Genomic DNA, 18,973 nt, shown 5'->3' with positions numbered 1-18,973 from the left:
GGAATACAGGAAGTGAGGTCATATGGGTCTGGCTCAGGATCATCTGCCATTGGTTCAAGCCCGGAGGTGACATCACAGGGGCTGGAGCCGGTAAGGTCTTCTTCCATTGGCTCGGTCCCGGAAGTGACGTCATGAGAGCCAGGTGAGATCTCCAGGGAATGGTCTACAGGCAAGGGAAAAAAAGAATCAGTGCACTCTGCCACATCCCGGCATGCCTCAGAACTGTCTTCCCTCGAGCCCTTTAGCTGCCTCCCATGCGCACGTGTGTGACAGGAGCCTTGTCTTGAGTTGGGAGAGCTTTTTGCCTAAGATAGAATAGCAGGCTGCTAGCTGCTTGTGCTGATAGACACATTTACAAAACAAAGGCCACTAATGGAGAGGTGCGAAGGGATTTAAGGTGGGCTAGGATTACAAGTTTTTTCTTAGGCTTCAGGAATTCTAGTGTTAACCCAATCTTCATTTGATAAGTTACATTTCAGCTTGGGAGGTAACAAAAACATAACAACTCTCCATCATTGCAAGACCAATATAATGGAATTAGGGATTCCCATCAAGGCTGGGATAAATGACTCCTGGAGCTCCATGAAACTACTGGTGAAATGCCTGCTGTAAATTTGCTGTTAGATAAAAGGCTCACTAGACTGTTTTCACTTGTGAAAATTCGAACAATAAACCACCATACACAACTGCAAGCAGTTAAGGCTTAGAATGATGAGTTCAACATCTAGACATTGCTAAGTATGGATATGTATGGCAAATAAGGCACACTTTGTGCAAGGAGATTTATTCTGGATTAGAGGCTACCATCTCTCTCTAATTCTACCCATATTTTCCTCTAAGTAGTATACCGAAAGCCTGAGATGAACAAGTCCTTGGTATTTGTTCTTGGACTATGAAGATAAAGGACCAGGAGATAGAGGGATTAAAGTGTACGTTCAGAAACAAAGTCTAGTAAACTGGCAGACTCTTAAATACGAAGAGGAGCTAACCAAACTTCAAAGCCAGAGCACAAACCCGAGTCAAAGTCAAAGAAAGAAGCAAGGACCCTAATACAGTTTAAGTATACTTATTCTGAAATTACAAGCCCAAAAATGGTTTGAAATCTGAAACTTTTTAAGCACAAATATAATGCCGCAAGTGGAAAATTCCACACCAAAAAAATGTTTGGATATGCACGTTAAATGTATATGCCAATAAGTGAAAGTGCATATATGCAGTTTCAAAACAGATTTATTCTTTCAGAGTGGAATGAGGTGGAGCGAATCCCCCGTGAAGCTTTGAGTACCATGAAGCAATGATACATGAATGACGCTCCAGGGGCAATTAAGGAAGTGGACATGCAAAGCATTAAGCACCACAAAGAAATGAAACAGAAATAATAATTGGGGTGCAGGCATAACCTGTGAGGCATTGAGCACCAATCAACAGTAAAACACAGTTGATGAACTTTAAAAAAAAAAAAAAGCCTCATTCTCACTAGGTGCCTATATTTCAATATGAGTTCAGTAAATTGCTCTGATTAAGTTAGGAAAACTGGATGCTGCTGCAAATTCCCTTATGTTAGAAAAAACATAATGTTTTATGTATTTACACCCAAACCAACCGAAAACTGAATGTAGCACCTTGTCAGCCAGTTAATGACTTCCAGCACAGTGGGCATAATGGAGTGAAGATTGAAATATTCCTGGCCAATGGTCCAGTTCCCTGAAAATTATAATATACTATATAAGTGACACCTATATATGAAATGATGAAAAACCGAAAAAGTTTTTCATTGCAAAGAGAACTAAAATACAGTATGTACATTATATTCATTACTTTTGATGTTTAATTTATTAGTCACATCAATTCACATTATAATATCTGCTCAGTGATATGAATTATTATATGAGTAAGTTGTCATTTAGCTGGTTTGGCTACATTTCCCTACTTGATCAAGGGTGTCCCCAAGATATCTCATTATGTATATGCAAATATTCCAAAACTGAATGTATCCGAAATCTGAAATACTTCTTTTCCCAGGGATTTCAAATTAGGGATACTCAACCTGTACTGATTTTTTTTTTTTTTTTATAACTTTTTTCCTCAAGTCAAATCAACATGATGGTGCAGTGGTAGCGCTGCAGCCTCATGGTCAGAAGACCAGTATTCATGCCCTGGGTACTCCCTCTATACAGTTTGCATGTTCTCTCCATGTCTCTGTGGGTTTACTCTGGGTGCTCCAGTTTTCTCCCACCGTCTGAAGACGTGCAGGTTAGCTGGCTTGGCGATACTAAATTGGCCCCAGTGCATGTGTGTGTTTGTGTGTTCACCCTGCGACAGGCTGATGCCTTGTACAAGGCTTGTTCCTGCCTTGTACCCTATGCTGACTGGTATAGGCTTCAGTACACCCCCATGACCCTATTCAGGACTAAATGGGACAGAAAAATGACTGACTAATGGCATTTTATTATTGGAGCATTGTATTTCTTTCACTGCAATTAATGAATGTTAGCATAAAATAAGTTCATGTAAAAACCATTTTGTACTTTACCTTTTTAACTGTGAATTTTTGGATTAGTATTTTGGCTTTGATAACCAGTTTTGGCTTCTTTTAGTTTGCTTGTTCTTATGTAACCATTTTGCCAGCACCTTTGCATTCATTCCATCTCTCAATCATTTTACTATCACTCCAGTTATTTGTGCTATATTTGCTTCTGCCTGGGATTCATAACAATAGCACCATTGGATGCAAGGCAGAATAAAAATCCCAAGCAAACTGCCAGTCCATCACAGTTCCCGCTCTCGCACACATTAACACGGACTCAAGGCACATTTACAGTTGTGTCTTTACACACTTGACTTTCTTGAGGAGGTAAGAAAACTGGAGTTCCCATATGAAAACCCATCACAGAAAATAAGGGAAATATTAACAACTTAGATTTAGGCTTTTACTTTTGTTTGTTTTCCAACTTCAGGTTTTGGTTTTGTTTTGGCATTGGTGTTTGGTTTTTCAGTTTAAACATGCTCACACCCTTTCTTTCTTCATGCCTGTTTTCTTTGTTTTACCATTCTGAAAGCTAATGACTTCATCTTGTGGATGAAAAAGATATTGCAAAGCAAGCTAAAGGAAAAACTCAATTTATGTTACAACTGCAGTCCTCATCTACAAGTTATTGCACTCCCTGTACTGTAGCATATAGGAACACGAAAAAGTATTAATGTGATTAGGGCTTCAGCCCAACATAATTTGTCATTTCCTATTTCAGAGTACGTTCAAGATCAAAATAGCCATTATTACCCTTTAATGAGATTATCATTTGGACATACACACATGGTTTCCATCCATCCATCAATCCTCTTCCGCTTATCCGAGATCAGGTCGCGGGGGCAGCAGCTTGAGCAGAGATGCCCCGACTTCCCTCTCCCCGGCCACTTCTTCTAGCTCTTCTGGGAGAATCCCAACGCGTTCCCAGGCCAGCCGAGAGACATAGTCCCTCCAGCATGTCCTGGGTCTTCCCCGGGGCCTCCTCCCGGTTGGACGTGCCCGGAACACCTCACCAGGGAGGCGTCCTGGAGGCATCCTGATCAGATGCCCGAGCCATCTCATCTGACTCCTCTCAATGCGGAGGAGCAGCGGCTCTACTCTGAGCCCCTCCCGGATGACTGAGCTTCTCACCCTGTCTTTAAGGGAAAGCCCAGACACCCTATGGAGGAAACTCATTTCAGCCGCTTGTATTCGCAATCTCGTTCTTTCGGTCACTACCCATAGCTCATGACCATAGGTGAGGGTAGGAACGTAGATCGACTGGTAAATTGAGAGCTTTGCCTTGTGGCTCAGCTCCTTTTTCACCACGACAGACCGATGCAGAGCCCGCATCACTGCGGATGCCGCACCGATCCGCCTGTCGATCTCCCGCTCTATTCTTCCCTCACTCGTGAACAAGATCCCGAGATACTTGAACTCCTCCACTTGGGGCAGGATCTGTCTCCCAACCCTGAGAGGGCATGCCACCCTTTTTCGGCTGAGGACCATGGTCTCGGATTTGGAGGTGCTGATTCCCATCCCAGCCGCTTCACACTCAGCTGTGAACCGATCTAGAGAGAGCTGAAGAAGTATGATGAAGCAAACAGGACAACATCATCTGCAAAAAGCAGTGACCCAATCCTGAGTCCACCAAACCGGACCCCCTCAACGCCCTGGCTGCACCTAGAAATTCTGTCCATAAAAGTTATGAACAGAATTGGTGACAAAGGGCAGCCCTGGCGGAGTCCAACTCTCACTGGAAATGGGTTTCACTTACTGCAATTCAGACCAAGCTCTGACACCGATCGTACAGGGACTGAACAGTCCTTATCAGGGGGTCCGGTACCCCATACTCTCGGAGTACCCCCCACAGGATTCCCCGAGGAATACGGTCAAACGCCTTTTCCAAGTCCAGAAAAAAAACATGTAGACTGGTTGGGCAAACTACCATGCACCCTCCAAGACACTGCTAAGGGTGTACAGCTGGTCCACTGTTCCACGACCAGGACGAAAACCACACTGTTCCTCCTGAATCCGAGGTTCAACTATCCAACGGACCCTCCTCTCCAAGACCCCCGAATAGACTTTTCCAGGGAGGCTGAGGATTGTGATCCCTCTGTAGTTGGAACACACCCTCCGGTCCCCCTTCTTAAAGAGGTGGACCACCACCCCAGTCTGCCAATCCAGAGGCACTGTCCCTTGATGTCCATGCGATGTTTCAGAGCCATGTCAACCAGGACAGTCCTACAACATTCAGAGCCTCAGAGCCTTGAGGAACTCTGGGCATATCTCATCCACCCCCGGGGCCCTGCAACCAATGAGTTTTTTGACCACCTCAGTGACCTAAGATGGGGGAGCCCACCTCCGAGTCCCCAGGCTCTGCTTCCTCATTGGAAGGCATGTTAGTGGGATTGAGGAGGTCTTCGAAGTACTCCCCCCACTGACCCACAACGTTCTGAGTCGAGGTCAGCAGTGCACCATCCCCACCATATACAGTGTTGACACTGCACTGCTTCCCGCTCCTGAGACGCCGGATGGTGGACCAGAATCTCCTCGAAGCCATCTGAAAGTCGTTCTCCATGGCCTCCCCAAACTCCTCCCACGCCCGAGTTTTTGCCTCAGCAACCACCAAAGCCGCATTCCGCTTGGCCTGCCGGTACCTATCAGCTGCCTCCAAAGTTCCACAGGACAAAAGGTCCTGTAGGACTCCTTGTTCAGCTTGACGGCATCCTTCACCTCCGGTGTCCACCAACGGGTTTGGGGATTGCCTCCACAACAGACACCGACTACCTTACGGCCACAGCTCCGGTCAGCCGCCTCAACAATAGAGGCACGGAACATGGCCCATTCGGACTCTATGTTCCCCACCTCCCTCGGGATGTGGTCGAAGTTCTGCCGGAGGTGGGAGTTGAAGCTACTTCTGACAGGAGACTCTGCCAGACGTTCCCAGCAGACCCTCACAACACGTTTGGGCCTACCAGGCCTGACCGGCATCCTCCCCCACCATCGAAGCCCACTCACCACCAGGTGGTGATCAGTTGACAGCTCTGCCTCTCACTTCACCCGAGTGTCCAAGACATGTGGCCGCAGGTCTGATGACACGACCACAAAGTCGATCATGGAACTGAGGCCTAGGGTGTCCTGGTGCCAAGTGCACATATCAACACCCCTATGCTTGAACATGGTGTTCGTTATGGACAATCCGTGACGAGCACAGAAGTCCAATAACAAAACACCGCTCGGGTTCAGATCAGGGGGGCCATTCCTCCCAATCACGCCCTTCCAGGTCTCACTGTCATTGCCCACGTGAGCATTAAAGTCTCCCAGCAGAACGAGGGAGTCTCCAGAAGGTATGACCTCTAGCACCTCCTCCAGGGACTCCAAAAAGTGTGAGTACTCCGAACTGCTGTTCGGCACATATGCACAAACAACAGTTAGGACCCGTCCCCCCACCAGAAGGCGGAGGGAAGCTACCCTCTCGTCCACCGGGGTAAACCCCAGTGTACAGGCTCCAAGTCGGAGGGCAATAAGTATGCCCACACCCGCTCAGCGCCTCTCACTGGGGGGCAACTCCAGAGTGGTAGAGAGTCCAGCCTCTCTCAAGGAGATTGGTTCCAGAGTCCAAGCTGTGCGTCGAGGTGAGTCTGACTATATCTTTCCGGAACTTCTTGACCTCACGCACTAGCTCAGGCTCCTTCCCCTTCAGAGAGGTGACATTCCACGTCCCAAGAGCCAGTTTCTGTAGCCAAGGATCAGACCGCCAAGGTCCCCGCCTTCGGCCACCACCCAACTCACACTGCACACAATCTCCTTAGCACCTCCCATAGGTGGTGAGCCCATATGGTTTCAAATGTGTTTAATCTAATTTAACGTCACATGAGGACTTGTTAGTACATGCAATCTTCACATAGAAGATAACTGATATGTGGGATTCAAAAGCCTAATGCTGGATATGTGAGGCATCCGCAATAGCAGCATAGTAATGCTTTGATCAATTGGACATGTGTATTACAATTGAATAACAAAAACAACAGACAAAAAGGCAATATGTACCATAAAATGACAGAATAATGATAAAATCTTCTCTTTAATACAATATGCCTTCTTAATCTGCCATTTGATGTTTAGAAGCCTTAATTGAAAATGCCTTTTTTATCCTGGTGATGTGTTTTTTTTTTTGGTATTTCATTTTGACATGTGCATACACTTCTGTTTCTTCACTTCCATTTTGTAATGGTTGTTCTGGTTATGGACAATCTGCACCAGAGTAAAACCATCTAAATCAGCAGCAAAATCAAGAGTACTGCCTTTAACCAGAATACCCAGTAACAGATCAGACCAAATTGATAATATTCCAAAAGAGACCACATATAGTCTTAGAGTTCTATACTCTGTGTTTCCAAATGCAACTGAGGATAGTTTCTACCAAAAATGTTTTTCATTGGTACTATTCTGTATTTCTCCTTCCTTACTCTGTTACCTTGCTCTGATTATCCAACCTCTGCATTATTTTGTGTAAATTGTCTTCTTTCTGAGGTGTCAAAACAGCAGATTTGAGTTCATTCGGTAATTCCTGTATTGATGCATGTCTTCATCTATGATTCTACTCAACTAGCGTTGCATTTATATCAGTTCATAATAGAAAATATAATTAAAATAAGTAAAACTAATGCAGACCTCATTTTTACTTAATGATATATACTGTATAATAAAAGCTTAAAAAGTTCAAAAATTAAGAACAACTATGAATGATGAAGAATACATCTAAACGAAAAACATGTAGCACCAAGTTCATATTAACCTTCAATCAAATCTTTTGGGTCAACTTGGTAGTTGTTCTTAATTGATAGGTTAATTTCTATTTCTGCAAAAAAAACATCAAGATATCCATACTAGTAGTGTTCTGGTACAGTGTGTGTACTATATGGAAAAAATCTGTGTGTGGAAATTGTTTCTAACAGTTTATTGTTATAAACTAAATTGTATATGAGCATAGACAAACATTATCAAGAGTCAAACATAATTTGCTCCTTTCAGGAAACAAGTAATAATTAGAATCTTTAACTTACTTTTAGGCATAAGAACATTTGCTTGAAAAGCCTACAAAACAAAAACATAAACCAGTCTGTATATAATTTTAGAATGGAAAAAAATGGAGGAACCATAAATATGAAGATTTTGAAAACTAATGTTTTTTCAGCTTTCTGAGTATTGCACATCAGATGTTCCAGGTTTGATTGGAAAGAAGACATGCCTTCTTATGATTGCAGCAAGTTGTCTTGAGCTTGGAAGGATATCTAGTGATTCGTATGAACAGGTTGGATATAAATCTGGTTATAATGATATGTATGAAAATGCTTAGTACTGTTTTGAGATCTTTGACCTTGCTAACTTTATTAGGCATACAGTGTAAAGACTATTAGGTAATAGGGAAGACGATTGAGAAAATAATTCAAACTTTTATTCTGAGGATTGGCTATTATTTATTTACCTAATTTCATTCATTTTTTTATAGCACTCAAGATTATGAAGACAGAGCCCCTGAGGGGACATGGTGTAATTTTTTTTTTTTTGGGAAACTACCTTGTGCTCACCACTTATTATCTCTTGCTTACCCCTTACTATCTCATGCTCATCACTTCCCATAACCTGCGCAACAGGTACTTTAAGGTTTTACCACCTATTATTCCGTGTGTGCCGCATACAGTTAGATGAGCACCAAATACCATTACATGTGGCTATACATCATTTTCTGTGAATAAGACATATCGCTTAACAGTTTGACGGTGCGTGCACAGTTACAGAAATGGATATTGGCAAGTTTATAAAAGTAGGCCATGCATTCATGCCCAGGTCTTTGGATCTGCGAAGCAGCAACGCTAAGCACTGCACTACTATGTGAAGGACATGACTTCTGTTAGCTAACTACTCACAGCTGATTACTAGTTCACAGCCAGCTACTTACTTTCAGAAGTTATGAGATCAATTTATATTTCACATATTGATTGCATGTGAAGTTTCTGAAGCACAATGTGAGTACACTAATTTAATTCTCTGGTAAATTTAGCACACTCACAATCTACACAAATGGACTGTGGTATTTAATATGCACTCTAATGAGTAAAATCTAATTGGGCCGTTTTAATTGTCACCATTTTCTAATGAGATATGCCCTTTTTGCCTGGCTAAACTTGAAAATCCGTGTCAAATGCACTGGCAGAACTGGCACATTGGATCATCCATTGCACTGAGCAAAATGAACTGTGAAATTTAAAGGCCAGACAAAGGACTAAAATATTAGATTCTGCAAGGTACATGATCCACCAAAAACTCATCAATAATGGTCTCATGAGGTTCGACGACCACCCAGAAAACTATAGGAGTTGGAGATCCACATTTAAGACCGCAACCCAAGACTTAGACATCTCACCCTTGGGAGAACTAGAACAGCAGCATCAAGTCTCTTTTCCACCCTTTTCCTTTTTCTTGGAATTCATTAGACACATTACCAAAGCCAAAAATGATCCAACCTTCTCAGTGAATTACTGTAAGTACATGTGCCAAGCACAACTGCATTGTTGATTGGTCTGAGCATAGAACCACCCTTTACCTTTGTTGGGCTTGATGTTTTCAGATCAGCTGTGGCACGAAAGACTCATGGTTGACAAGCTAATAATAAAAGTTGGACAGTGACCCGTAAGTGTATGAGCTGTGCACATTGAAGTGATTGAATTGATGGATGCCTCAAGCTTAATTAATGCTCTCTGAAGATTTTTTGCCATTAGAGTATCAGTGAATGTTTTAAGGTCAGATTATAGCACAAATTTTGTTTGCACATGCAATGAGTTACAGATTGACTCCAAGCGTATTGAAAACCACTTGTGCATTCAGGGTTGTGAATGGAATTTTAATCCACCACATTGTTCACATATGGGTGGAGCATGGGAAAGGATTTCTTCAGATCCAAAGTCCAATCTTCTTAAATTTCTTTAGATCCAGAGTCTCCAGTTATTCTGACTCCAGCTGCCCTTTTGACACAGAAAATCAGGGTGATTCCAACTCCACATGTATTTTTGACAGCCACGACTTTCACAGAAACCAGTGGAGACGTGTCCAACACCTTGCCACTGCTTCTGGAAAAGATGGAGAAAGGTGTATTTGAATCTTTTACAAGACAGCAGTGTGACGATGCGGGTTTGCTGCTCCATGCTCCCATCTGCTGTCCGGGAGCCCTTGAATCCGTTACCGTTGGTAATGTTACCGATGAGCTAAGCAGTGAGGCAACAACACAGCAAGTAGATGGCGAAAAAGTGCAAAAGTGCTTTTATTAAAAACAATAGAACAAAACAGTTTTCAAATAAATAAGGTGCAGTAATTCAAATATCTTTAAATAAATAATGCTTAAAACATACGTGGAGGTTTAAAAAAATCAATAAATAGAACAAAATAATAATCCTTTAAAAGACGATGAGGTTAAAACGTTGGAAACAATCTCTTCTAAACACAAAGCCCGGTGTGTTCGTCTTACTAGTGACTCCCCTGCTTCTCTCTATTCAGGCTTCGTAGCAGGGGGAGCCACTGTACCTGCAGCTGACTTTCTTTCTCTCATTCACATAGATCTGGAGGCCTCCCGATCCCTGGCTTCGGTTGTGCACTCATTCCAGACCTGAGATTTAGCTTCTCTCCAACGGCCAGGACTCCCACGCTGGAGATTATCTGCCCAAGTCTCCCGACTCCCGCTGTCTTCCACGGCGAGTCACCTCCCTCGCTAGTCACTCCCGCTCCTCTCAAAATGCTTAGCGTGAGTGACTACAATCAACTGCCCTAGGTGTTAGATAAACACCTCGCTAGGACCCACAGTCCAGCTGCACTCGAGCCTGCTCTCGCTCGTTCGCTCGATCTCCTTCGCTCTCTCTCTCTCTGTCCCTCACACCTGGCTTTCTCCTCACTTCCTATCAGCAACCTCCGTCTCTTTCTCTTTCCGTTCATTTCCTCTCTAGCTGACTTGCGCTTCTATATATCGAGAGGGCATAGCAGCTGCGGCAAATCAGCAGCCCCCGGAACAATCACGGATGCGGGCAGTCTCTCACCTGTGCACTTAGGTTAGAAACGCCCTCACTGCAGATCGCCCTGAGAACTGCTTCAGCAACACAACCACCACGCCCCCTCCCTAAGCCACGAGCGCGATTATTTATTTTAAAACGGGCCTTTTGAATGGGAGCTGTGGACCCGCTATACCACAAGCAGAAGATGGCAAGTATTAATGCCTAACCTACAAGAGGTAGATTTGGTCTTACTGAAGGGATCACCAAGCTCATCAGATGGATTTGCCCATGGGTCTCATAATAAAGACGGGTCCGCAAAGTTGAAGTGAAGACTGCCAGAGATGGGACTATTAAGACCTTCTTCTGGCTAGTCACTGAGGTTGTCCTGTTACTTCGTCAAGATAGACCAATCCAGTCCTACTGCAGCTGATGTAACTTGAACATTCAGAGGTCGCACCAATCTGCACCATCTTCAGTTTACAAAAAGATTTACTAATGACTAATGAATTTGAGAACTCATTTAATGGTTATTGTTTGTGGTTGTTTCTCTTGTTTTTCAGGTTCCCAAGGGTAGGTTCCTTCTGTGTTACAGACTTGTTACTGAAAATAATTATGTTAACATTCAAAGTTGATAGTGGTATCGGACGATACCAGATGGGAAGTGTGTTAATATTCTTATTTGCCAGTGTTGGTATATTCTTACCCCCACCCCTTTTAATTTGATACATATTGATATGTCCCTAGCTCCCTCTTTGCTACTGTTGCTGCTTTATTCTTAGCTTTTCCTCATGCCATATTGTGTTTTTAGGTTAAAGAGATTATTGTCTTTTTACCTTCAAGTTGTCAATGGTTATCACATCCTAAAACGTTGTATAACTTCTTGCCAGAAACCTACATTAAATTATACGGATTCTCAGCCTTGAATTTCTTAGTGAGTAAAGCTATCTTTTCACGTTCACTGTAACCAGCCGGGGCAATGCACACTCTGTATGGACTGGGTCTTTAGGAGAGAAGCCTCGCTAACACAGCGTTCGGGGACGTAATAGGATATGTTTGGTCTTTTGGGCCTTACCTGGATTTTGATTTCACCTCAAATGTATTGTCTACTGGCCACCCTTCATAAACCCTTATAGCTAGGATAAAACGTGTACAAATTAATCAAGAACAAATTATTTCTGGTTGACGTACATTGGGTGTGGAGTTTCATGATTAATACTCAGAAAAGTCATTGTAAACATGCCTTATTCTTGAACTGGAAGAACAATATTGGAGTCTTTTAGAGGAACACAGTAAACGAGATAACATATTTTACTTATTTGACTCCAGTCGTCTCTTCCTCTAAATTAAGAGTTCAAAGTTATCCCTGTCGATGCTATGGAGGGGGTAAGACCCCAAATGCCGCTATCAGTCCCCTCATGGACCCCGTGATCATCAGAGGTGACTGTGTGCAGAGGGTGCAGACCTATAAATACCTGAGAGTGCAGCTGGATGATAAATTGGACTGGACTGCCAATACTGATGCTCTGTGTAAGAAAGGACAGAGCCGACTATACTTCCTTAGAAGGCTGGCGTCCTTCAACATCTGCAATAAGATGCTGCAGATGTTCTATGAGATGGTTGTGGCGTGTGCCCTCTTCTTTACAGTGGTGTGCTGGGGAGGCAGCATAAAGTAGAAGGACACCTCATGATTGGACAAACTGGTGAGGAAGGCAGGCTCTATTGTAGGCATTGAGCTGGACAGTTTGACATCCGTGACAGAGCGACGGTCACTGAGCAGGCTCCTGTCAATAATGGAGAATCCACTGCATCCACTGAACAGTATCATCTCCAGACAGAGGAGCAGCTTCAGCGACAGACTGCTGTCACTTTCCTGCTCCACTGACAGACTGAGGAGATCGTTCCTCCTCCACACTATGCGACTCTTTAATTCCACCCAGGGGGGTAAACGTTCACATTATTCAAAGTTATTGTCTGTCTGTATACCTGCATTGCTATAACTGTTTAATTTAATGTTGTTTTTTATTAGTATGCTGCTACTTGAGTATGTGAATTTCCCCTTGGGATTAATAAAGTATCTATCTATCTATCTATCTATCTATCTATCTATCTATCTATCTATCTATCTATCTATCTATCTATCTATCTATCTATCTATCCCAGACAGGCAGTGAACTGATTGTATTGAGAACTAACCAGCTGTACAGTTTTTTCTACCATGAGATAGGAGACTTGTGCAAAGCTGCAGCTTCTCCAATATTTGTTAAACTGCTATGTGTCTGAGAGTCTGTTTTCTGTATAATTAATTCAGCTCTAAAAAGCGAAAGTAAAGCCAGATTGCTCACTATATTTATATATGTATATACTGTAAATGAATGGCAGCCCTTCCAGCAGCTCCATGTACAACTTTATATTTCTACCTTTTTCTCTGATCACTCCTACCACTTTCTTTTATGTGGACTCGTCCCCTGGACACTTTTTACTAATTGGACATGGATTTTTACACTCTGAGACTTGTCTATTCAGGTAGTCAACTTCAAGCGCTGAGAACAAAGGCCCATGCCGGTGTGGTTCCCTATTTACCTGATGAGGTAAGAAGGTCATATCGTGGCAGCAGAGCCAGAGCTAAGCAAAAGGCTAAGCGGCTAGCGAGAAAGTTGCAATACAAGCCTTCGGTGCCTTCTGTGATCCTGGGAAATGTGAACTCACAACAAAATAAGATCGGCGAACTGGCTGCGCTGGTGAAAAATGTCAGGACCTACAGAGAATGCAGTTTGTTGTGTTTTTGTGAAACGTGGCTAACAACTAACATCCCAGATGCTAATATGGAGCTACCCGGGCTTAGCACAGTTAGAGCGGACAGAGACGCAAATACCTGCTGGAAGTGGAAAGGAGGAGGACTCGCTCTATATGTGAATACAAGATGGTGAAACTCTGGACATGTAAACGTCAAAATCTCCACTTGCTGCAGGGACATCGAACTGTTGGCCGTAAATCTGCGTCCCTATTACTTGCCCAGAGAGTTTGGACACGTCATTGTTGTTATTGTTTACATCCCTCCTCGGGCGGACGTGGAGATAGCGGGAGACATCATCCATTCTGCTGTTGCTAAACTGCAAACACAGCACCCTGAGGTGCTTGTGCTAATTGCTGGAGACTTTAACCATGTGTTGCTGGACAAAACATTACCTGCCTTCTCCCAGTATGTGCATTGTAACACCCGGGGAAATAGGACTATTGACCTACTGTATGCAAACGTTAAAGACGCATACAGCGCCACCCCGCTGCCTGCGCTTGGGAAAGCAGATGATAACCTGATTCTGCTTCAGCCTCACGACAAACCAAGAGTGAGGGAGCTACCTACAACCACATGCTCATTCAGGAAGTGGTCCCCTGAGGCAGAGCAGGCTCTGAGAGACTGCTTTGGAACTAAGGACTGGGATATCCTGCAGGGATCATATAGTGAGAACATTGAGGAGGTTGTTGACTGCACTACTGACTATATCAACTTCTGTATGGACATTGTAGTTCTAGTAAGAACAGTACGCTGCTATGCTAACAACAAGCCATGGATTACAAGTGACATCAAGGGCCTTTTGAACCAGAAAAAAAGGGCTTTAAAAGGCGATGATCAGCATGAGCTCAAGTGCGTGCAGAAGGAACTCCGAGTTCAGCTGAGGGCGGCGAAGAAGCAGTACAGGAGAAAACTGGAGCAGAAGTTACAAAATAACAGCATGAAGGAAGTGTGGGATGGGATGAAGATCATCACTGGCTGCAGCTCAAAGCGGGGAACCACCATCGAGAGAGACGTGGAGAGAGCAGACATGATGAATAACTTCTTTAACAGGTTTGACCACCCTAACCCAGTCTCACCTCAGAGTACTGCACCCTCCACCCATCCTTCTGCTGATACCAGCATAGTAGAGAGTTTCCCCCCACCCACAATTATAGCAGCCCAGGTAAGCAGAGAGCTGAGGAGACTTCCTGCCAGCAAAGCAGTGGGTCCAGATGGAGTATCGCCACGACTGCTGAAGGCCTGTGCGTTGGAGCTGGGGAGTCCTCTACAGTGCATCTTCAACCTGAGCCTGGAACAGGGGAGAGTCCCGAGGCTTTGCAAAACATCTTGCATCACCCCAGTCCCAAAGGTATCACATCCTAGTGAGCTGAATGACTTCCAGCCTGTCACTCTGACGTCACATGTGATGAAGACGATGGAGCGGCTGCTGCTTCACCACCTGAGACCACAGGTCTGCAACCCCCTCGACCCTATGCAGTTTTCATACCAGGAGAAGGTGGAAGCAGAGGATGCCATCATCTATATGCTACACCGATCACTCTCTCGCTTGGACAGAGACAGTGGTGCTGTAAGAATTATGTTTCTGGACTTCTCAAGCACCTTCAACACCATCCAACCTCTGCTCCTTAGGGACAAGGTGACAGAGATGGGAGTAGATTCATACCTGGTGGCATAGATCGCGGACTATCTTACAGACAGACCTCAGTATGTGCGTCTTGGGTACTGCAGGTCTGACATTGTGGTCAGCAGCACAGGAGCGCCGCTGGGGACTCTACTTTCTCCGGTCCTGTTCAGCCTATATACATCGGACTTCCAATACAACTCAGGAGTCCTGCCATATGCAAAAGTTCGCTGATGACACTGCTATCGTGGGCTGTATCGGGAGTGGGCAGGAGGAGGAGTATAGGAACCTAATCAAGGACTTTGTTAAATGGTGCGACTCAAACCACCTACACCTGAACACCAGCAAAACCAAGGAGCTGGTGGTGGATTTTAGGAGGACCAGGCCCCTCATGGACCCCGTGATCAATCAGAGGTGACTGTGTGAAGAGGGTACAGACCTATGAATACCTGGGAGTGCAGCTGGATGATAAATTGGACTGGACTGCCAATACTGATGCTTTGTGCAAGAGAGGACAAAGCCGACTATACTTCCTTAGAAGGCTGGTGTCCTTCAACATCTGCAATAAGATGCTGCAGATGTTCTATCAGATGGTTGTGGCGAGCACCCTCTTCTACGCGGTGGTGTGCTAAGGCAGCATAAAGAAGAGGGACGCCTCACGCCTGGACAAACTGGTGAGGAAGGCAGGCTTTATTGTATGCACGGAGCTGGACAGTTTGAAATCCATGGCAGAGCCATGGGCGCTGAGCAGGCTCCTGTCAATCATGGAAAATCCACTGCATCCACTGAACAGTATCATCTCCAGACAGAGGAGCAGCTTCAGTGACAGACTGCTGTCACTGTCCTGCTCCACTGACAGAGTGAGGAGATCGTTACTCCCCCACACTATGCGACTCTTCAATTCAATATGATGGAGTGGTGGCTCTGAGGCTAGGGATCTGCACTGGCAAGCGGAAGGTTTCCTGTTCGAATCCCGTAAATGACAATAAGGACTCTGCTCTGTTGGGCCCTTGAGCAAGGCCCTTAACCTGCAATTGCTGAGCGCTTTGAGTAGTGAGAAAAGCGCTAATATAAATGCAAAGAATTATTATTATTAATTCCAGCCGAGGGGGTAAACGTTAACATTATACAAAGTTACTGTCTGTTATACCTGCATTTTTATCACTTTAATTTAATATTGTTCTTTTATCAGTGTGCTGCTGTTGCAGAATGTGAATTTCCCCTTGGGATTAATAAAGTATCTATCTATCTATCGTGGCACCCGGACGGGGCTCATGCCTGGCCGGGACGCCCAGGAAGACGGGAGGAGGGCTCATTCCTCCTCCAGACCGCGAGGGGGCGTCCGCCCTTGTTGTATTGGGAGCCACGGGTACAGGGCTTGGAAGCCCGACCCTGTAGGGGCCCGTGGTCACCGCCAGGGGGCGTCCCCCTGCCTGAAGGACCCTGGACCTCAGTACTTCCGCCACACCAGGAAGTGCTGGGGGGAAGAAGAGAGGGAACACCCGGAGTGCTTCCGGGAGGACAGCCGGCATTTCCGCCACACTGGGGCGTGTCTGTGGGATTGCCGGTGCACACCTGGAGCACATCCGGGTATGGATAAAAGGGGCCGCCTCCCTTCATTCAAGGCTGGAGTCGGGTGGAAGCAGGACAAGGTGGTAGAAAGAGAGAAGGATGCGGTCCGAAGAGGCAGAGTGGTTGGCCTGGACTTTGGGGAAGATTGGGGTTTGTGACACTTATGGACATTTGTAAATAGCAGGTATTGTAAATAAACATGTGTTGGGCGACATGAGCGTGTCTGCCTGTCTGTGTCTGAGCCAGTCTCCACACTATCTATCTATCTATCTATCTATCTATCTAAAGGAAACATCCATGAGCCACAAAAAGATTTGGAAAACCGGCGGGCATCTGTTCTGTTGTGATAAATGCTGAAAATGTTTGAAAATAACAATCATATGAGGGTGCTAAAATGCGAAAAGGAAAGAAGAGCTCATGGCAATTAAGTCAGGTGCAGTGTTTGAATGAAACTTACTTGACACTTACTGCCTCGATCGACTTCCCTTTGAACTGTGTTTTGAAGATAAGGTGAAGCTACAGCCACCTGTTATGTCCCGGTGGTATTGCTTAACTGAGCAGATCCCTGAAGATATCTTGTGTGTGTGTATATGTGTCTGCATATATATACAGTTTTAACACAATCCCTTCATTTCAGGGGCTCAAAAGTAATTGGACAAATTAAATAACTGGAAATAAAATGTTCATTTCTAATACTTGGTTGAAAACCCTTTGCTGGCAATGACAGCCTGAAGTCTTGAACTCATGGACATCACCAGATGCTGGGTTTCCTTCATTTTAATGCTCTGCCAGGCCTTTACTGCAGCGGCTTTCAGTTGCTGTTTGTTTATGGGCCTTTCTGTCCGAAGTTTAGTCTTCAACAAGTGAAATGCATGCTCATTTGGGTTAAGATCAGGTGACTGACTTGGCCATTCAAGAATTTTCCACTTCTTTGCTTTAATAAACTCCTGGGTTGCTTTGGCTGTATGTTTTGGGTCATTGTCCATCTGTATCATGAAACACCGCCCAATCAATTTGACTGCATTTAGCTGGATTTGAGCAGACAGGATGTCTCTGAACACCTCAGAATTCATTCGGCTGCTTCTGTCCTGTGTCACATCATCAATAAACACTAGTGTCCCAGTGCCACTGGCAGCCATGCACGCCCAAGCAATCACACTGCCTCCACCGTGTTTTACAGATGATGTGGTATGCTTTGGATAATGAGCTGTTCCACGCCTTCTCCATACTTTTTTCTTGCCATCATTCTGGTACAGGTTGATCTTGGTTTCATCTGTCCAAAGAATGTTTTTCCAGAAATGTGCTGGCTTTTTTAGATGTTCTTTAGCAAAGTCCAATCTAGCCTTTCTATTCTTGGGGCTTATGAGTGGCTTGCACCTTGCAGTGCACCCTCTGTATTTACTTTCATGCAGTCTTCTCTTTATGGTAGACTTGGATATTGATACGCCTACCCCCTGGAGAGTGTTGTTCACTTGGTTGGCTGTTGTGAAGGGGTTTCTCTTCACCATGGAAATGATTCTGCGATCTTCCACCACTGTTGTCTTCCGTGGACGTCCAGGTGTTTTTGCGTTACTGAGTTCACCAGTGCTCGCTTTCTTTCTCAGGATGTACCACACTGTAGATTTTGCCACTCGTAATATTGTAGCAATTTCTCGGATGGGTTTTTTCTGTTTTTACAGCTTAAGGATGGCTTCTTTCTCCTGCATGGAGAGCTCCTTTCACCGCATGATGTCTGTTCAAAGCAAAAACTTCCACATCCAAGCACCACACCTCAAATCAACTCCAGGCCTTTTATCTGCATAATTGATAAGGTCATAATGATGGACTTGCCCATACCTGCCCATGAAATAGCCTTCGAGTCAATTGTCCAATTACTTTTGAGACCCTGAAATGAAGGGATTGTGTTAAAAAATGCTTTAGTTACCTCACATTTTTATGCAATCGTTTTGTTCACCCCACTGAATTAAAGCTGAAAGTCTGCACTTCAACTGCATCTGAGTTATTTCATTTAAAATTCATTGTGGTAATGTACAGAGCCAAAATTAGAAAAAAGTCTGTCCAAATATTTATGGACCTAACTGTATATGTATATATCTATACTAATAAAAGGCAAAGCCCTCACTGACTGACTGACTCATCACTAATTCTCCAACTTCCCGTGTAGGTGGAAGGCTGAAATTTGGCAGGCTCATTCCTTACAGCTTACTTACAAAAGTTAGGCAGGTTTCATTTCGAAATTCTACGCGTAATGGTCATAACTGGAACCTCTTTTTTGTCCATATACTGTAATAGAGTGCACCTCCATGGCCGTGAAAGGCGGAGTTGCGTATCGCGTCATCACGCCACCCACGTAATCACGTGAACTGACTGTGAACGCAGTACGAGAAACTTTTAAGTTCCGGGTCTTAGCTAACAATAAATAAAGCCGTGGACAT

General features: G+C 44.4%; 1 protein-coding gene across 1 annotated transcript in view; it reads left to right on the top strand.

The window, feature by feature from the left end:
• Positions 1-18,973, top strand: part of tex11 (testis expressed 11) — a 212,359-nt gene that overhangs the window by 178,986 nt on the left and 14,400 nt on the right. The window contains exon 24 of the mRNA XM_051935388.1: positions 7,707-7,806. Coding sequence (XP_051791348.1) covers positions 7,707-7,806 — 100 coding nt within the window. The remainder of the gene's footprint in view (positions 1-7,706; positions 7,807-18,973) is intronic.

Source organism: Erpetoichthys calabaricus, chromosome 12, assembly GCF_900747795.2.
Source record: "Erpetoichthys calabaricus chromosome 12, fErpCal1.3, whole genome shotgun sequence".
Classification (NCBI taxonomy): domain Eukaryota; kingdom Metazoa; phylum Chordata; class Cladistia; order Polypteriformes; family Polypteridae; genus Erpetoichthys; species Erpetoichthys calabaricus.
Note: the sequence above shows the minus strand (reverse complement) of the source record. Positions and strands in the feature narration are given on the sequence as shown.